The 20,104-nt window shown below is 39.8% G+C and overlaps 1 protein-coding gene across 3 annotated transcripts; it reads right to left on the bottom strand.

Annotated features, from left to right (window-relative positions):
- Positions 1–1,097: 1,097 nt before the first annotated feature.
- LOC119897683 (DENN domain-containing protein 3-like) lies at positions 1,098–18,838 on the bottom strand. 3 transcript variants are annotated; one of them, XM_038711569.1, is made up of 28 exons: positions 18,473–18,837; positions 14,979–15,140; positions 14,287–14,479; positions 13,986–14,075; positions 13,397–13,512; positions 13,063–13,160; positions 12,577–12,688; positions 12,159–12,278; positions 11,955–12,053; positions 11,456–11,575; positions 11,014–11,129; positions 10,674–10,829; positions 8,963–9,059; positions 8,737–8,840; positions 8,395–8,582; positions 8,099–8,258; positions 7,686–7,881; positions 7,354–7,522; positions 5,425–5,684; positions 5,149–5,319; positions 4,712–4,841; positions 4,327–4,434; positions 3,905–4,044; positions 2,808–2,968; positions 2,524–2,660; positions 2,225–2,343; positions 1,605–1,742; positions 1,098–1,512 (listed from the first exon to the last, which is right to left on the bottom strand). In XM_038711569.1, the coding sequence occupies exons 2-28, from the start codon at positions 15,093–15,095 to the stop codon at positions 1,294–1,296; spliced, it is 3,834 nt and encodes a 1,277-aa protein (XP_038567497.1). In that variant the 5' UTR covers positions 15,096–15,140; positions 18,473–18,837; the 3' UTR covers positions 1,098–1,293. The 3 variants fall into 3 exon arrangements, with proteins under 3 accessions (XP_038567497.1, XP_038567498.1, XP_038567499.1); XM_038711570.1 differs by lacking the exon at positions 12,577–12,688 and having other exon boundaries at positions 13,063–13,119; positions 18,473–18,838; XM_038711571.1 differs by lacking the exons at positions 13,986–14,075; positions 14,287–14,479; positions 14,979–15,140; positions 18,473–18,837 and having other exon boundaries at positions 13,063–13,119; positions 13,397–13,480.
- Positions 18,839–20,104: the final 1,266 nt, after the last annotated feature.

Here is a 20,104-nt window from a genome sequence, read left to right as displayed (position 1 = left end):
TCTCCATGCATCCCCTGTGGGCGGGATTAAGACACAAGGAAAAGACGCAAGTGAGGGAAACGTGGATGCAATTAAGAGAAGCACTCTACGTGTGGCCCTGCAATGGACTAGCGACCTGTCAAGTGTGTACCCCGCTTTTCGCCTGATGTCAGCTGGGATTGGCTCCAGCCCCCCGTGACCCTGTTCGCATGACAAGCGGTTGACGATGGATGGATGGACATTGTGTATTGAAGGCTTCGTTTTAGCTAAGGAGTGATAAATCTAGTCTCTAAATGATCTTTGTTGGGAGTTGCACATGCACAGTTCCTAGTTAAGGACTACTAGCCAATCAGAAGCAGAGAAGGGCGGGTCAGCGAGAAGTCGGTCAATGGCTTTGATTCAGCTCTACATGTTGCCGACCAGCTTGGCAACATAGACTGGAGCAAGTTTCAGAATGGTGAGTTATTAATCAGTAACAAAAGTATCTTTAATCCATAAAGTTTTATCTGAGCTCTGTCTCTACATCACAGTAACAACTTTATGTCCATTGACTGCCTGAAGGGTAGCAAGTGTTTGGAAGGGAGAGGAGAGGTGTGTGCTGCAGCTCAGTGTTTTTCCAGTGTTTTTGAGGGCGTGTCGGACTAGCCGCTTGGCGCAAACATGATTTTTACTCAGTAAAGGCTGTGACTGAAAATGTAGCGAAGTAAAATACTTTAAAGAAAACATACTTAACTAAAAGTAAAATTATAGATTCTAAAAATGACTTAAAAAAGTACAATTACACAAAAAACTACTCAATTACAGTAACGTGAGTAAACGTAATTCCTTTCCGTGTGTGTGTGTGTGTGTGTGTGTGTGTATGTGTGTATACATACACTCTGAGTTGTTTGCATTTGGTCTTTGATGTTGCACTTGTGTCATGTGGTTCAATGGTTAAGGTTATAATTCATTGACACCTAGACTAAATCAAGTTTTTAAAACTAAACATGGCAAGGCATAGACTTGACCTTTGTCACATCTTATGTTTGTAGAAGGTTTGTGTCCAAGAAGAAAAAGATTTGCTCTTCTTAGTCCAGGACAAGTGTCCTGCAAACAAATGTTCAAAATGCCACCTTTAAGGACTGCTTTTAAAATTTTGGGATTTAAAGTACCAATAGAAAAACTTAATTGTCATGGAAATATGTTAGGTCAACCAACTGAAAAAATCATCTTGTCATAGTCAAATACCCAAAGGCAAACACTTGTCATGTTCTGTGTATGTCCTCGCAAGTGCCTCTTTTGCTTTACTTGTGCTCTCTCTCTGTTTTCTGTTCCCTACTCGACTTTCCAGATGGCAATCTTGCCATCGCGGCGTGCAGAGCCACTCAGGACGTAGCGATCCTCAGCCGAGCAGAGCGTCTGGATGCTGTCTGAATGAGCCTGCAGCTCCTTTGCCACAGTGTGGCTCTCTGGGTCCATCACCAACAACTGACTTCTGAGCTGAACGTCACACTGGCCTCCAACACAGCTCCGACCAGAACAGCCCACCCAGATCTGAGGGGAAGAGAGGGCATCATGGAAAGGTAGCAGTAGATAAGTGATTATTGAAGTTAACAACAAGTTAGAACTCGTGTGTCATATCTCACCTGGTCCTTGACTTGAATCATACAGGTGACTCCTGAACTGCCTGGCAGGGAGATTCTCTTGAATGGACATCTATGGTTATTAGTGTGCCAGAGATACAGCTCCCCTGAGTCTGCACAGCTCGTCCACAACTGACCTCGCTGGAACAAACACACAACAACTGGTAAGTCACATGTATACTTTTGGCATGGACAAACATTTTGATAACATCAATCACAGACAAAAAGCATTTTCTGTGGCCAGCGAGTTTTTAAGGCATACCAACATCTTTGACAGCCAAAGAAAATATAAAAGTTGTTATAATAGTTGTATTTGCATATGAAGTGTTGATCAAAAGTATCGGTAAATATCTATCTACAAATCTCTTAGTTTCAGTGGTTGCCGCGACTCCTTGTTCCAACTACATTATAATTGTCTAGATGCCAAGCTCATGGGAGTATTTTTTTTTCTATGAAGTGTTTAATGTGTTGCTGCTGGGTGTCTCATTTACTAACTGACTGACAGGCTTGACTTGCTGATGGGACTGAAGACTGGACAGACTGAATAACTGACTTGCTAAACCATTAAATGGCTGCTAATTTGTTTAACTGATAGACCTATTCACTGAGGATCGCAAAGTTACCTCTGGGATGACGACAAAGCTGCTGAAGCTACTGGGCCTACTCCGTAGATCATCAGGAAGCTCCATCCTTCTTTGTGGGGTCCCGTTCTTCTTCAGTTCCACAATGCTGTCACCACAACCTGCACATGCACAGACACTTTTGTTCAACAAAACACTGTCTTCTTTGCTGGTAAGGTGCATTTAGAAGCAATTTGTAGACACTGTTCAGGCATGTTAAGAGAGGGATACTGGAGTTAGTTACGTGAAATTTGCAAAAAACTGTTTAACAGTAGAAAGCGAAGGTACATGTGTGCACTTACAGCACCACAGTGTGCCATCATGGATCTGTATGGAGGACAGACGGTCACAGGTGAGGTGGAACTGTCGCTTCACTTTGAGACCGGCAGAGTCCCACTGCAGAATCATCCCGTCACAGCTGCAGGAGAATGTCTGCTGACTGGGAAAGACAGTTTGAAAAGACAGATTAAACATACGTGTGCTGCAACACGTGCATTTACATATTTAGACTGACCTTTATAAGACTGCTTCAAATTGTTTAATGTGATAAAACTGACAACTGAATGTGAGAAAATCCTGTCTCCACCTGTTGTGCTTATCCCTTGTGTCCACTGTGAGTCCAGTAACTTCATGTCTGTGTTCAGTCAGCTGTTTGTTGCAGGACATGCTTTGAGTGTCAATGATGTAGATTACGGAGTCCTGAGAGCCAATCCACACCTGCTGCTGGACCAATCCCAGCATGCAGTTCTACACAGAAGAACATGTGGCATGGAATGTCAGTTTCACTTCCTTCAGAAAACGGTCAGCTAATAGACTTAAAATTTTATAACTAAGCAAAAAAAGAAAGGTTCTCCCATTTTCAACTTCTTTTATTTTACAGCAGACTCAACATGTGTAAATATTTGTACAAACATAAAAAGATTAAAGATTAAAGATCACAGACATGTGACTAACAGAAATTGAAAAATGGGTCCCTGAACAAGCGAGGTCAAAATCAAAGTAACAGTCAGTATCTGGAGTGGCGAACCGGCTGCATAAAGTACTGCAGTGCATCTATTCCTCAACTGCACCAGATTGTTTCCATTAACTATGGAGGTTACAATAATTTCTTAAGCAAAATTGTAACACACAGCTGCTCAAAAGAGATCTAAATAACTTAACTATGTTAAGTTCAAACATTAAACTTAGTTTCATCAAAACATTGCGTGTAATACAACTGAATTACTGTTGCTGTGTGGAATTTGAAAGTCTTTTACTTTCCAGCCTCCAGTGGTAACACAAATAAAGAGTATGTGGCAGATTTGACCTGAGGATAAGATCTGTCTCTTTTTTTCTACAAACAAAAACTTGTGCTTTCAGAATAACGGTAGTAAGTACCATATATTGACAAACATTCTACACATAGTTGGCTTTACTATATAAAGTTTAAATACACTAAGATTAAATGACCGAATTAGCAAAAAGTTTTCAGATCGATGCAGCAGAACCAGAGATATTGTTATGTTATCCCACACATTCTTCTTACTTCTCTGCTGCCTACATTACCCACAGTACTTTTTTTAATTTTTTTTTTACATATGCAGCAGTACTCCCCAAAGCCCATGAACAGACTTAAGGGGTAAAATGGGTTATTTTTTAAATAAATGTTACTCCAACACTAGAGTACAGCAGGTCTGCTCTCACCAGCTGCGACTGTCCGACCTGGATGCAGTCCTGCAGCATGGACCAGCTAGCTGCATCAAACACAACCACTTTTCCCCCACTGAGAGCCACCCACAGTTTCGGGTTCACCTCACCCTGTAGGTCATTGCAAGTCAATTGACCTGGAGAAATTGAATAAGAGACAAAGGATGAGAGAGGAGTGGACCAGTGAATTGTGAGCTAAAGCTTACAGAAAATGTGCGGCACATGATAACCTCTCTGCTCAGACACACTGACCCCGTCTGACACTACGATTACCATTAAACGCATAAACTGATTATCACTACAGAGAAACTTCTTTGATGCTCTGAACTGTAAAAGGGAGATAGGCCTATACTGTATGAAACTTGGGCAATACAATAATGAACAAATAATTACACACTGTAGTTAGCTCAACATAGTACCTGGTGTGTATAGCAGCACATGTACAGTCTGAGGTTCAGCCAGATCCAGTGATGGGTTGATCTTGTGTTTTAGAGTCTCTGAGGTAGTTTTAGGCATCATCATGGGCACTGGTCAAAGACAATCACAGTGAATGAATGAAGATAAAAGAGAAGGTGAGAGAAGATAAAGAGCGACACAGGAGAGAGTGAGAAAGAAATAAAGAATTCAGAGCTAAAACATTAGGTTGAATAATCAATTAGCTGTACAGCAGAAAATGATCAACTATTTTGATAATCAATCAATTATTTAGCACTATTTTCTGCCATTATATAGACCTAATGATTCATTCAATAAGTAAAATAAAAAAATAAGAAGCAAAAAAGCAGCACAAAGGTGAGTCTAGACCTTCATGTTTGATCTTGTCAAAGTAGGCCAGTTTTGAGGCAGCAGTGATGGACTTCGGGGTCTGCAGGCAGCCCATGACAGTGTCCATCAACAGGACATTAGTCAGAGCCTGAGTCATGTACTGAGGGTCCTAAAGAGACAATCAATATACCGTATGTTAAAAAACTAGAAGAGTAATAGTGAGGTCACACTTACACCAGTCTGCAAATATTCACTCCATCATTCACTGTAACTGAAGCCTATGTAATTAATACATTCTAAATCACATTTCCTGTTGTGGTGTAAGCTCTGATTGGCTCTGGGAAAGTTCACCATTGTTCAAATCTGACCTGTGAATGTCAACAGTGGGCCCATGGAAACACATCCTTTTTGTTGGACTGAATGCAAATGTAGCCAGGCAAGGCCAGCCATATTTTAGGAGTTCTTTGCAGACTTACCTTGTGCTGGTCAGCCATCTTGCGTCCGGCCCACATCTCTTTCACCACAAGGTTCCAGAGTTCAGTCTCTGTCTTCAGGTTGGCCTCAAACACCTCAGGCCTGCTGGAGGTCTGGATACGAAGGGAAGGAATACGAACGAGCAGAAAGGGAGCTGAGGCAATCTTCACCCCCTGCACAGAGATGGCAGGTTTATTTATTGAAATAAGAGTGCATGTTAATGAACTAATATTCCAAAGAAAACATGATTTAGAGAAAAGGGATTAAGAACACTTGACCTGTATGTCTCTGAACTTTGTGATTTCCAGGAAGCCCGGTCGTCCCTCTGTAAGTAAGAACAGACGCTTCTGCGTCATGGCAATTTTACCGACGCCATGGGAGGTCTTGACACACGACGACAACTTGTAGACAAACTCGCTGTTGTCAAGATGGCCTATGACCCCGGAGGGCAAGTTGATGTCTTGTGCCTCGGCCTCTGTGTCCTTCCATAAGGTGTAGAATACTCTGAAGAGTTCAGGGTCCACCTGCTTTAGCTGGCCTGGGAGCAAGAGAGAGAGGTATGCAACCAGGTGCAAGCAAGCACACGGGGGGGACACGACATGTACACTGACTCACTTACACAATAGATCAACTTATCAAGTTCCACATTTAACACCTCATATCTCTGAATAGTGCATATTATACTTCTTATGTTATATGTTACTAAATGACCGTCTGAAATGGCAATTACAAGCCATTCTATTTGTTGTTCAGTCCTGTTACAGTACTGTTCCATCTAGTCATGCATGAATGCCTTTCACATGTGATCAAAATCTAAACAAAGATGAGGAAAACCATGTTGAGAAAAACAACATGGTTTTCCTCTGAAGTCTGAATCCATTTCATGACCCTTGTCACATGAGATTTCCCTTTTTCTTTGTTTCTCTAATGTTTTCAGTTGCTCTACAACGAGACTTCACGAGCTTCCATTTCCTTTGACTTACTTATTAGACTTACTAACTAGAAATCGGTAATGCTTCATTTCTGTCCAAAGAGCAATAAAGCGCCTTGTCTTTTCTTTGTGGCTTATTTACACATTCAACAGATGTGGATTCTCGTAAATGGCATTACAAGCAGCAGGAGGAGCCAGAGGAACTTGACATTTTATTTTTTTATGGATTATCTGACTTATGTATTACTGTCAGGATATAGTGACAGTTTTAGCAAATATGGCAAAAAGTTATTTTAAAAAGAATTCCCTACTGCAGCTTTAAACAGCTGCCTGGTATATTTGACATCAACACTGATGAGAGTGAACCAAAACAGCTATGAATTGTAAAACCAAAACAATGGGCTGAAATAAGTGTCCTTTCCATTACAATTGTGTGCCTTTCCCTCCTCATGGCCTAAGAGCAGTGTCGTGACAGTAAATATATTATGTATCTTCTCTCTTCACTCAGGTTGGACACTTGTTTTGCATTTACTTGAGGCAGGTTTAATTTGACAAATTATGTGGGTGGCTGTGGCTCAGGGGATAGGGCGGTCATCCATCAGAAGATCCCAGTGGTTTGATCTGCGGCTCCCCCAGTCTGCATGTCGAAGTATCCTTGGGCAAGATACTGAACCCTAAATTGCTCCCATTGGCATAGCCATCAGTCTATGAATGTGTGTGAATGGGGTGAATGTGATGTATGTGATGTAGTGTAAAAAGCGTTTTGAGTGGTTGGAAAGACTAGAAGGAATTACAGACCACTTACCATTACTGTGTGTGTGTGAGCAAAAGAGAATGTGCTCTTCAGACTGTACTTTCCACTTACAGAGCATTAAAAGAGCGTAACAGATCATCTGCTGCTTGATTCCATTATGTCAGCAACAAGTGATGAAATTGATTTTAAAATTCTTTCGTGTAATGGTGGAGAAGATAATTACTACTGTTATGTGTGCTCACTGTGATATCTCAGAGCACATCTAATCAAAAGGATTCTGAAAAATGCCTAAGAAACAAAATGCCTTTAACATTTAGCAATCTTTCTTCATCTATTTTATAAGTTATTATGATTTAACACAACTGTTGATTCATTTTTAGCACTCTGTCTTGTCTCAAACTGCTGGTCCCATATTACGGCGTTTGTAAATCTAAGGTTTGGTATTGCATGGTTCTATAAAATTCCTAAAAAATATCAAAAGTGATCTCTAAACAACACACAAGCCTTCCTGTCCTCACTTACTGTCGGTGAGAGCATCAAATAAACGGTGTATGGTTGCTACATCCTTAACAATCCCGCACTCCTGGACGCAACGCACAAACTCGTCCTGAGGCAGTTGCTTTCGGGGAAGCTCAAACTTCTTGACATGGTCATCAGGCTGCACCAGTGGCTTCTCATTATCTGTCCTCACCTAATACATGAAAAAAAAGATAGAAAGACAAGATCACATCCATCCTCACAACTTAATCACCAACAGAGGTTACCACATCACCAAACAGACTACAAAAAATGTAGTCTGTCCTCCAACCATCACTTCTACAAGACGGGAACAATGATTGTGTGAACTCACTGACCTTGAGGATGAGTCTATTGAGCTCAGGTCGTCTGTCAGCTTGCTGCCTCTCATCTCGGTGCAGTGAGTCCATGAGCCATGTGACCAGCTGTGTGGGGAAGATGGCGGTGTCCGTCCTGTAGAGGTTCTGGAAATCACCCAGAGCATCCAGCCGCCGAAAACACAATGTGTTGATGAAACCACGCAAATAGTAGAATCTGCAGAGGAAAAAAATTATTATACTCAAGCCATAAGTCTTTGGAGTCAGCACCAGCAAGTTTCAACAAGAGGGGGGAAACAAGTGAAAGGAATGAACAAACAGAATGGCAACCAGGACAACGGCAAAACATTTGATTGTAAAATGAAGACATGAATGACAGGGTTGTTCCTGAAAGAATAACAAGAGGAGCCTATGGAATAATAAAAGCAGAATACCTGGCCAGCAGAGTAGGGTTCTCATTTTGGACAGAGAAGATGGCCATGCCAAGCTGCTGGATCAGCTCACTGTAATAACTTTGGACAGAGTGTGAGGACAGAGAAGCAGGGAAATCTGGGAGTTTGAACACCTTTACTGGCTTCAGAGGAGCTTTCAGCGCTAGGAGACAAATAGATAGGGAGCACAGGGAGAGAGAAAATACGAGAAACAGAAAAGTTAAATCTTTTCCAGCCACTTTCGCTACATCTCGACAGTTTGTGCCTCTGGTGTACTTAAATTTCCTCTCCAGTCTCACCGGCGTCAGATATCATGATTCTGTTCAGCAGGGTGTTTCTTTGGAAGCTGACAGTTTGGTCATCCCCGAGGTTAGGGAGGCTCATCCCCAGTCTCTTATTCAGCCTGTTCTCTATAACAGAGCTCTTTCTCTGGGATTGAATCTCCTGCATGGTGAGTCTGCGTGGGACTTCAACCATAGCCTTCATCCTAGATGACACGACAGAAAAGCTAAAATGAATGCAGACCTGCAATAAATCCTTAAAATTATACAATATAGTTTTATTTATCTCAGTACACACAGATGATTTGGTGAACTTTATGAATGTTATCAGTTGGTTTTAAGATAGGTTTAATAACTCACTTCTGCATTTCTGAACGAGTGCTGAGTTCCATTCGAGAGAAACTGTCCATTTTCCTGTTGAGACGATCCTTGAGGAAGGAATGGAAGATGTGCGTCTCCAACACCTGAAACACAGCCATGTTCATTTGAAGATAAGCACCTGGCTCAGCATCTCATGTCTGCTGCGAGATCTCAGTAAATATAATTTAATATAATTTGTTTTACCAAATGATTTAAAAGAAGTTACCTTCTTGTAAAAAAGCTGTTCAGCTGGCTCTCTGGTTTTCAGGAACTCTTCACTGTTAAACACCCGATGTTCATAGTTCAGATGACTGCTAACATCCCTGTTACATACAAAATGTATATATTAGGAATAGAAATATATATAAAATCTCACAAAAATGAGCACACACCTCAACATTTTTGTAAATATTTGATTATATCTTTTCATGTGACAACACTGAAGAAATGACTCTTTGCTACAATGTTAAGTAGTGAGTGTACAGCTGGTTAACAGTGTACATTTGCTTTCCCCTCAAAATAACATCACAAAGCCATTAATGTCTAAACTGCTGGTACCAAAAGTGAAAATGTCCAACTTGGGCCCAATTAGCCAGTAATCAAGGAAGTATTGAAGGAATCAAGGAAGGAATGATGGAAGAAAGGAATCAAGGCATCAGGGATGTAATGAAGGAAGGAAATGATCAAGGAAGTAAGGAAGGAAGGAAGGAATCAAGTAAGGAAAGAATAAGGGAATCAAGGAAGGAAGGAATAAAGGAAGGGAAGAATCAAGGAAGGATGTAATAGAGGAACTAAGGAGGGAAAGAATAAAGTAATCAAGGAAGGAAGAATCAAGTAATCAAGGAAGGCGAAAGAGGAACACTTGGTGAAGAGAGTGAGCCCCAGCTCCACTGGTGTTGTGCCGAGTTGTCTGCACCTCGCAGGACTTCCAGCGACGTGCATGTAATTGTCGGCAGCACGGCATGCACGCAAAACTCACACAAGACCAGTGAATGGCAGGCGAGAGAGAGAGAGAGAGAAAAGGGTCTTCAAAAAGACTCAGTTTAGCTGGAAATTTACAATGTCAGTTCAATGAATAGACTGCAGCTCTGCAGCAGCTTCTCAAGATTACAGCGGAGCTACCATGTGTAACCCCCCCCCCGCGCGCAAAAAAACACACATGATGCGACTACAGGCAGGACTTGACGATTGTGATTCGATCGTGATCTAAATCCATAGTCGGGGACAGCCCTAATATCTATACACACACACACACACACACACACACACACACACACACATATTTTTAGAGAGAGAGAGAGAAAAATGCCATAGAAAGCCATAGAAAAGGGTCGCCACAGACAGATTTGGCTACCACAAGAGGAGAGATTCTGCTTCCAGTGTGACAGGGGACAGGTAGAGACAGAACTGCACTTTCTAACCTCATCATCAACTGCCCCATATATAAAATCTTAGTGTTTTATATATGGGGCGGTTGATGATGAGGTTAGAAACACTTTGCAAACATTTCCCAAATATACCCCAAATTCAAGTCACAGAAACTCCCATATTTACTGGGAGAAATGCCCAAATGTGAAATAATTGCTGCAAAATATGTCTCCTCATGCCATGAAGTGAGGACAACCAATGGAACAAATTTGTACATTGTACAAATTTCCAAATTATTATTATTTTGATCGTTTGATATTTTAGTAATTGTTTTGATTTTACATTTGATACTGATTGCATTTTTTTATTTAATTATTATTTTTTAATCAATTAATTTTTCAAGTTTTTTGTCGATTAATATAGACACACGTTACTGTTTAAATTTATTTTAATTTTTAATAATTTTAATAAATCATAATTATAAATTATAAATTATAATTTTAAATTTTTAAAGAGAGAGAGGAGAACCATGCCATTAGATCTCAGCACACAAACAACACACATACAACCTGAATGTGTTGACAATCACTTCCAGTGTGATCCGCTGAATGTCGTGGTTGAGGTTGCGTTGCCACGCTCTTCTCTGTGCCCGCTGCTCACTGATGTCAGTGCAGCTTGCACGGTGACACTGATGCAGGTCAAAATGTATCTGTAGGGACAGACACCTGCAAAACCACACACATACTGTATAAACAAATAGAAACTTAGTTTGAGAAAAGGTTACTGGATCAGTAATGTTGTACATCTACTGTCCAAATACATATACATCTTTTTTGTTTATTTGTTTGTTTGTATCTGTATAGTACTAGTCAAAATTTGTAGTATTATTCTTGGCATTACAGTGAGTACCTTTGTGTGAAGCAGTGTGCAACAGCCGGGGGGATCTCTGGTAGGTCAACAGTCTCAGAACAAGAACTGGAGACACTTCCATTGTCAATGTTGATGAGGATCAGATCATCGGTTTCCTGAATGGAGGAAGATCAAGAATAAAAAAAATCCCTCCTGTTTTTGTTTGTACACTAGCTGATAAGTTTCAAGTGTAGAAAAAATAAATCATTTTTGTGATCTAGGAACATTTTGGCGGTCTCATTCTTCTAATAATCTAACCAAATCTGAAGCAGAAGGCTCACCTCTGTCCTGTCACTTTCATACTTTTCATCATAATGTCTGAATCAGAGATGGATATTTTGGATGAAAAAACTACCAGACACACCACACAGCATTCCAATTATCCCCTTAATATTTCCACTTTCCCTTTCTCTAAAACATGTTCTGTAGATTGTATACTCACAGCAGCAACCTCTTCAAAATGGCTGATATGGCAGCCCATGAGGAAGGCAGTAGGAGCCATGAGAAAGTCCAGCATGCCTCCAGCGAGGACAGGAACATATGGATGTTGCCATTTTAGAGGCTGAAAGAAAGAGGGAGGAATGATTCATCATTAGATCATTATTGTAATATTTACTGTATTGTGCTGAAACATTTTTTCACAATTTGCACAGGGAGTCCCTATTCCAAGGCTTCAAACTGCATCCCTACTCTTCACTTAAACAACGACATGTAGCATTGTGCTTTTAGGAGAAATGAAAGAAAAACCTCCATCCATCCATCATCAACCGCTTATCCTGCGTACAGGGTCGCAGGGGGGCTGAAGCCAATCCCAGCTGACATTGGGCGAAAGGCGGGGTACACCCTGGACAGGTCGCCAGTCCATCGCAGGGCAGAAAGAAAAACCTAATTTGATTTAATAGAAGTTATTATGATTTAACACTACCGTATTTTCAACTGACCTGTAGAAAAAGCAATAAGCTCTCAGCCACCAGTGTGAGTCTGGCCCAATCAGCAGAAAATAACACCACTCGCTGTTCCTGCAGGAGACAAGATAGCACCTACAGAGACGGGGACAGAAAAATGGACAAACAAAGAAAGAGACATGAGAGTTAACATGAGCCTCCTCCTGTTTCACTAACATTAACACACTGGATGTGTAATACCTTCAGGAGTTGCTGTGGCCTGAAGCAGAAGAAAGGCAGGTGGAGGTCTAAATCTATAGCTGGGTGGTCTTTGTCTTCTCTGGACGGTAATACAATGGTCAGAGGATGTAAGGTAAACATCTGTAAAACATACAAAGCGTTATTGTTTGGGTTCTTCTATCTTCGGTCTGGCAGCAGCACAGTCAAAGGATGCAGTATAAACAAATACACAGTATGTACACACATACATAATAGTGGTCTGTTATATCAGCAATATGAACCTGATAGCTCCTGGCTCATGATATTATGAATGAAACCATTTCCAGGACAGGTAACCACAGAGTGAAAGGAGCCTCACACCGTTACATTACAGTGTAATTAAGTCTAAATAACGTGTCAAAGTCTTTACATTACTTTAATACACACTGCACACATATACCAAATGTAGTTGTCCAGGAGGGGGGATAGGCACCAGTGCCAGTCTGGCTGCAAACTCCCTTACTTTCTCCTCCATGTCTGATAAATGACAAGTTCTTAGCTGGATTAACAGACTATCAAAGCAGAAAACAGAAACAGAAAACAGAAAAAGACAGAGGGATGAAGATACACAGGGAGATACAAGAATAATTTTCTTTTTATACATTCACTGGTGAAAACAATTAACGAGTGCAACAATGCCTGCAAAACTCGAGATAACCATTGTTTTGATTAAGTTATCAGACAAATGATTTTATTTACAGCTACTCTTAAAAACGATAAACCAATGTTACAGGTAAAACAGGTAATAAACGTTTGCTGTTATCCTAATGACAAGTACATCTTAGTAGAAGTAGAAGTATCTAAAGTGAACAAACAAAATCATACACTTGTAATATATGGTAAAGCAAAACATCCAGGCGGTTTGGTTTAGTACAATGTTTCTCACCATGACAGGCAGTCTCTGAGTGCAGTGAAGTAAGGATACTTGGATATGACACAAAAACTGTAGGCAGAGAAAAGTTTCGAAAACTTAAAGGACCCTTCCTGTATAAAAACAGGAAAGAAAGTGAACAGTGAATTGCTTTCATATAACTTTTATGTACATTTTCATGTAGGTGTGCTAGCTAACATGCTAATTGGTTAAGTTGGCACAGATTATGGCCACTGTATCTTAAATTGTTTTTTATCTGCATTAGGTTAGAGTTTCTGGTCCTAGCATTAAATAACAGCTGATATTTAGGTTAACTATATGTTAAGAAATTATATGTAGTAGTGTGTACCAGTATCGGTCGGTAACATTGCATCACTACTCCATGGGTCTTGTTGCCAAAGACATCAGTGAAAACCAGGAAGTGGAATTGTTCATCCTCCTGTTTATTGGTTACTTGGAGCCCCCCTGGTAAATAAGAAAAACCTATTAAAACATAAACATGATCTACTACAATTACAAGATATCAATTTTGCACTACTGTACGGCTGAATAACATGCAAGTAAAAAAGCATATATCTCAATTGTTGAACCTCTTTTCTCAATAATGACATTATGAAGCTGATTTTAGGGATGAAAGAAAATATTTACGTGTAGGACATTTTTTAAGGAATAATCTTAATGCAGATGTGACCAGGAAAAGACAACATTTATCACAATAACTAATTTCCATGTCTCAGGTCAAAATATCAATATTATAATCAAATATTGTCCAGCTTCAACTCTACGTATAGTGTATGGATCTGCTGTACATCATAGTGTTTTGTCAAGACTGAATAATCTATATGTTTTATCCTCATAACAGCAGCCATAAACTTGTCTCAATGGAGACGTGTTTCTCTCTGTGTGTGGGTGTGTGGGTGTGCGTGTCTGTGCAATACCCGGGAAGCAAAGCTGAGGTAAAGCCATAAGGTCGATATCTTTAGGAACAGTGACATCTTCACTTCCTCCTCTTCCGTCTGCTCCTCCACCTGAAAAAACACGAATGGCTCAATTAATATTAAACACTATCTCACACATTACTAATGATATAACATGGGTAAAATTAGGCCAGGGACAAATCAGAAACCTTGAGGGAAACAACATGTTTGTGGCTCCACAGATGTTTTTTATTTGAAAACAAAGACCTGTCGTGTGGCATGTGCGGATAGAAGTGCAAGACCGGACAAGCGGGTACCAGACCTTGGCTGGGCGTTGCTTCAGCTGAAGGAGTTAATTGTTCCCTCTTCTTCCTGAGAAAGGAGCACCGCCTCTTTCCTTGTGACCTCACTGCTTCACTCTCAGCTAGCGGTCTACTAACAAAGGGAGGCACCAGGACGTGCAGTACCTCGGGCTCCAACAGGAGGTGCTCTGGAGTTTCAGTATTGTTCATGGCCTGAGTGGGAGAGGATGGGAACTCTGTTACTATAATAGCTTTGATACATGTTACACATCACACATATTCTACATACATTACTGTGGCTCATGTAATGGAAGAAAAAAATTAAAACATTTGATTGTTCGAAAATCTGATCCTGAAACCCAGATGGCATCAACACCTGAAAAGAGTGGCATGGCTTTTACCATCAGAGAATCATAAGTATGTAGGTTTGCCTCTTAACTACTAGGTCACTAGGATGGCCAAATATTTTGCTTTTCTTGATACAAATATTAATTTAGTTTTGGAACTGGTCTGGTTAATAAAAATATAAAGGTAATATACCTGTGGGGGTTTACAGGTATTCACCAGACTCACAAATCATGACAGTAAAAAAATAAAACAAACATTTCCTTCATGGTATAAATATGTCAAAGCGTTTGTTATTAGGTTCTTTAGTGGAGTGGCAGTCCAACAACATAGAAGGGAGTATCAAGGCGCGTTTGGAGGCAAATACCTGGTAGACCTCCCTGAGTTTGTCACTAGATGCTCCTACCACAACACAGGCTTCCAGCAGAACGGGAGGCAGATGGTCCGCCATCATTGACCCCAGCCCAGGACCCAGTTGGACCATTAGAACTGGGCCAAGGGCCAACGCAGACCTGCTGGATCACAACCACTGAAAGTAACAAAGAAAGAAACAGAGACCTCAGCCAGAGAGAGTAGGAAGGGGTGCCAGAGAGTGACAAAGACTTTATATTTGTTTTGGCTGGTGTGTTAAAAAAGCAGACAGTTGTCACCGTTCTCTCATCTTCATTTTTATTTTTTTTGCACAAAAACAACATCTATCAGCTAAATAAAGTCACAACATATGACAGAGTAGTTGTTCCAGCTCATTATCACTGCTGCTGTTCTCATTAACAACAACTTCTAAAGACATTTTTTCCCACAACAGTATTATTCCAAGTTGCCCGGTATAGAAATAGCTTCTCCGTAAATTATTAAGGCTACAAGATTTCCACAGAACCAGAATCTGAGTTTCATTTGATTTTATTACATCAGAGATTACATGGGGCAGTCATTATATTTTCCACATTACTTCGCCCAGGAGTTACAGAGCATAATTCTGCAATGCACTACTTTTTACATGTCTCTCCAGGGCAGAAGTTGTCCAGTCTTCACTTTGTTTAACAAAGTGGGTAAAAAATCTTAAGCACTTAATATGTTTCCAAAGGGACATAAATGAAAGAAAATTAACTGGAAAACTCAACAGCAAAGTGCTTTTATGGGGCAAAGATATCCTAGGTACTCCATGGCTCAATCCACAATCCACAGATATACTGTATCTGCAACTGAATCATAAGTTTAACATCTCAAAACCCAAACAAATAAAATCAAAACTGCATGGCAAGATAACACTAGGAAAGGCATTATTTTCCTTTGTTATTACGTGTTTAATTTTTAATCCTCTTGCACAGATGTTTGGTCACGAAGTGACACTATTGAAAACCTAGCACTTTGCTATTCTGAAAAATGCTCCCTAAAATAACATTACCTGGGCAAGTCTGGTGTAGTTCTCAAATGTGACCAAAGGCAGACACTTTTAGTTAAAGCCCCTTGCAGTATCTGGTGTACACCCATTTTTGCCATGGCCCTAATGAGAAATGGACTCCCTCACACTGGCCCTAGTCCTGTGCTCTGAATCAAGTGTCTAATCAGGCTACAAGAAGTGAATGTAGCATTGTGACATTACAGCTAATTACTGAGACAGATAAAGCTGCTGGCTGGCTGCTCAGAAAGTCCTGTGAGGATATAAACACAAGCAGCTTGTATAACACACAGCCTCTATTTCACCAAGGTCTCTGCTGTGACTGTAGCCCCAGTTCAATACACATCGTCTGAACAGTGCAGAGGTCTCACGACAATTCTCGGATTAAAATTAATTAAATCAACAGAAACACTGAAGATATGCTATTTCCAGTCATGAAATGAGAAGATAATGGCAACATCCTGTGAGTAGAGAACTGTCCCTTTATGATGCCCAATAAGACTCTTAAATAAGATTCTAATACAATATAAGAAAATCAATGAATCAATTATAAATGCTTCCCAAAATGCCATATCGTTGCTATGACTTTTAGGGCAAACAATCACAAAGTTATAAAGAAACTCTTAAATCAGGGTTCGGACAAATGCTAAATGCACTTCATGACTTTTACTGTAGTATTATGTCTACACTGATCAATCTAAACTGGGTGAATCGGCCTCTGAAACAAAATATTGGTGACAGCAGATTGTCAACTTGTCATTTCAAGTTTGTGGCACCAGTTGCAGTATCCCTACAAATCCATACAACAACTTCGCAAAATAACTGAATTACTTAAACTGATTTAATCTATGTGGGACAGAAAACAGGATGTCGCTTTAATTAATATTTTTCACTGCAGATCCACATTTCATGTTAGTAGTTGTCCTTCTATTGTCTGCTGTTCTTTTTTTTTTTTCTTTTCTTTTTCACAGCTGAGTCACCACAGTGAGGAGCAAATTATTTCAGATCACATTTTCCCTGTTCCTTAGTCGTCTCTTCTTGGAAATTTAGGCTCAAATGTGTGCAGAGGGGGATGAACACATGCACAGAAAAAAAACACAGAAAATGACTTGTAACTGGGCCACATTGAACAGGCTGCATGGATGAAATGTTAACATCATGTCCACTGTAAAACAGCTGCATATGCAGACTTGTAGCAAGGTGCAAGAAACATCATAAGACTTTCCTTAAAAAATGCACTTTTTTGGTGAGGCCAAATAGTGCTCTACCTAGCAAATAAAGCATGTTTAAACATGTATGTTTTTATCCTTCTCCTTATTTTACTGTTAAAAGATTCTAAAACAATGCTGGACCATTGCAAATAACCATTTCAGCAGTGTAATACAGTTCACTCGTTTAAAATGAAATAATAACTAGTCATCAGCAGCAAGAATGTCCAGTGTAACTGAACTAATGTCCCATTAAAGAACATGTCACGTGACTAATAATAATCTATATATGTATATTTTTTTCTGAGAATATCATGGCACAGTTAGTAGCATGATTTCTGTCTACCAGACCTGAGATGTCTGACCTTTCAACAGGATTGAAATTCTGCTTCGCCTGAATCAAATGTGCCCTTAAAAGAAAACTAGTGTGAAGGGACAGAGCTGAGGAATGGGGAAATCGAATACAGACAAGCATACGCAAATATAAGCACACAGAAGGGTCTAAAAGAAACATCTGATCTTCAGTATCAATATAGATACTGTATAGTGGGCTATAATCACAGCTTTAAGTGGACTGAAGACACACTGTCTGATGTCTCCAAATTTCACATCATTCCTTTGATCTGCAAATCCAGACAATTTTATCAAACAGGTTGCTTTTCCGGTTTTTATCAAGGCTCTTACTGAACATGACTTTCTTTCACTTTCTTCCCTCCTTACACAACAATAATATGCTAACACAGCTAATGTGAAGCTCAGCTATAGAGGAAATACTGACTGACTTTTCCAGTTGTTACCTTAAGGAAAAGTTATAAATAGGTCACTGGCACAGAACAAGAAAATACTTGTATATGAGCCCGCTATAAGCTACTTTACCCCTTCAGAATCTAATATGTGAAGCTGATGTCAAGACCACTGCCACTGTTATGAGTTAAAGTAACAATGTTTGCATAATAAATGTCACAAAATAGCATTTTGCAGTCATATTTCTACGCATGCCTGCACACCATAAGGTCTAAACAGGATAAAAGTTTTGCACAGAATATAGCATTTCGCAAAGTTTTACAAATTCAATTTTGAAATTAGGATGAAACTGTAACTGCAGCTGTAACTCATGTGACGCGGAGTCAAGCCTGCTGGTCACCCTCGCGACTTGTCAACGTTATACTACTGTTAAAGTAAGACAAAAAAACCTCTTAAAATCCAATAATTAACCTGCAATTAAATTGTAGGCTTCTCTTTCAGGTCACGAACCTTCTCACAGGTGACCGTGCGGCTCCTCATTCATCCCCTCTTCACTTTTCATGACAGCAGTCTGGACCGCGAGTCACTCCAACTGCACAGCAAGCTCCTTCACTTCACCGACTGGCACTGAGCTAACTGTTCCCATGTTTACTATCAGTCTGCTTCCTGTTTCTCTGTGTGGAAGAACAAACATGCGCATTGATTTGAGGAAGCACAATGCAGTATCATATGATGCATGTTTATTTATAGAGTAATAAAAGACCTTGTAGCCTCCAAGATTTTGTAAAGTATAGGCTATGTCTTGTTCCATAATTTTCTTCTACAATGTCTTGCATAACTTGTACAGAGATCTAATATTTCAAACAAACATTATTGGAGCCAATGTGATATTTGTGTAATTGACTTACAAATAAAAACATTTTTAAGTCTCAATGTTCTGGTTGAATTTCCCGCTTAGGAGACGCCTACTCAAAATATCTGTGTGACGATCAAGGTGGATTTTCCATTTACAGTTCGCGTTTGTTCCTGTTGTAATAACTCATACTGGCCTGAGGATGGTGGTGGTTGACTAATTGAGCATTACATGCCTTCAGTCACTCCATGTTTACAGTCATGGTTCGAATTACGGGGGGGGATTTATGGCTTGGACCACCCAAAAGAGGCAAAAACAACAGTTCAGGAGGGTCTTTCTTCCCTGTCATTATAAATATTACAAAATATTTCCCATACTCATGCCTTATATTCACGATTCCAGAAATACGATTTCTGACACCCCTAAAATGGACCGTACCATTTCCTAACCTTGACGTTAGTTAGTTCATCGTCTTCTTCGTCCGCATCAGTCGCAGCAGTTGAGTGCATCACACGCTGTGGAGACGCTGTAAGTTAATGTCAGTAGCGCGCTGTCTAGCTGCTTTAATACACTCCACCTTCAGAGTTTTGTAATTAGCATTTATTTTACTTTAAATGCGCTATCTGATGTTAGCTGAGAGCCCATCCTGTCATTTCATTACTATTATATCATTTCATATTTTATGTAATTGTAAGCCAACACTTAAGCAAGAGCAGTGAAACTGAGGATTAGTTATTGTAGATACAGTTTGACAATCAATATAAAGTTCATTATTTCAGTATCTTTCTACAATAAGCACAATATTTGTTTTCACTGTGGAATTCTGGAGTTTTACCAGGCTAGGTAAATGTTAAAATCCAGGTTTGTTATTTCAAATGTATTCAGTTTTATCTATATAGCGCCAATTCATAACAAAAGGCTTCTCATTGCAGTTTTTATATAAAACAGGTCTAGACAGTACTCTGTTTAATATTATTTACAGAGACCAAAAATTCCCAATTCCCCAGCATGACAACTGTTTATTGTACGCAGATTACATTTCATTCTCATTCAACGTGAGCAGAAGGAAAGGTATTTATATTTATTATAAATTATAGGTATAGATATTTGCTAAAAACTTAAACTTAAAAGTTGAAATGATAAGAATTAGGAATTAGACATGGTAATGCAGACTGTATTTTATGATAGTGTCTTTGGTTCTGGTTTAACATTGTGTGGGTCTGTTTTGAGTGGTCTTGAAGGTCTGCTGTTGTGTGTCTGACCTGCTGGCAGTTTTGCTGTAGAATAGT

Source organism: Micropterus salmoides, unplaced genomic scaffold (assembly GCF_014851395.1).
Source record: "Micropterus salmoides isolate LMB-PRFRI ecotype aquatic unplaced genomic scaffold, ASM1485139v1 Ms_hic_scaffold_11, whole genome shotgun sequence".
Lineage (NCBI taxonomy): Eukaryota > Metazoa > Chordata > Actinopteri > Centrarchiformes > Centrarchidae > Micropterus > Micropterus salmoides.
Note: the sequence above shows the minus strand (reverse complement) of the source record. Positions and strands in the feature narration are given on the sequence as shown.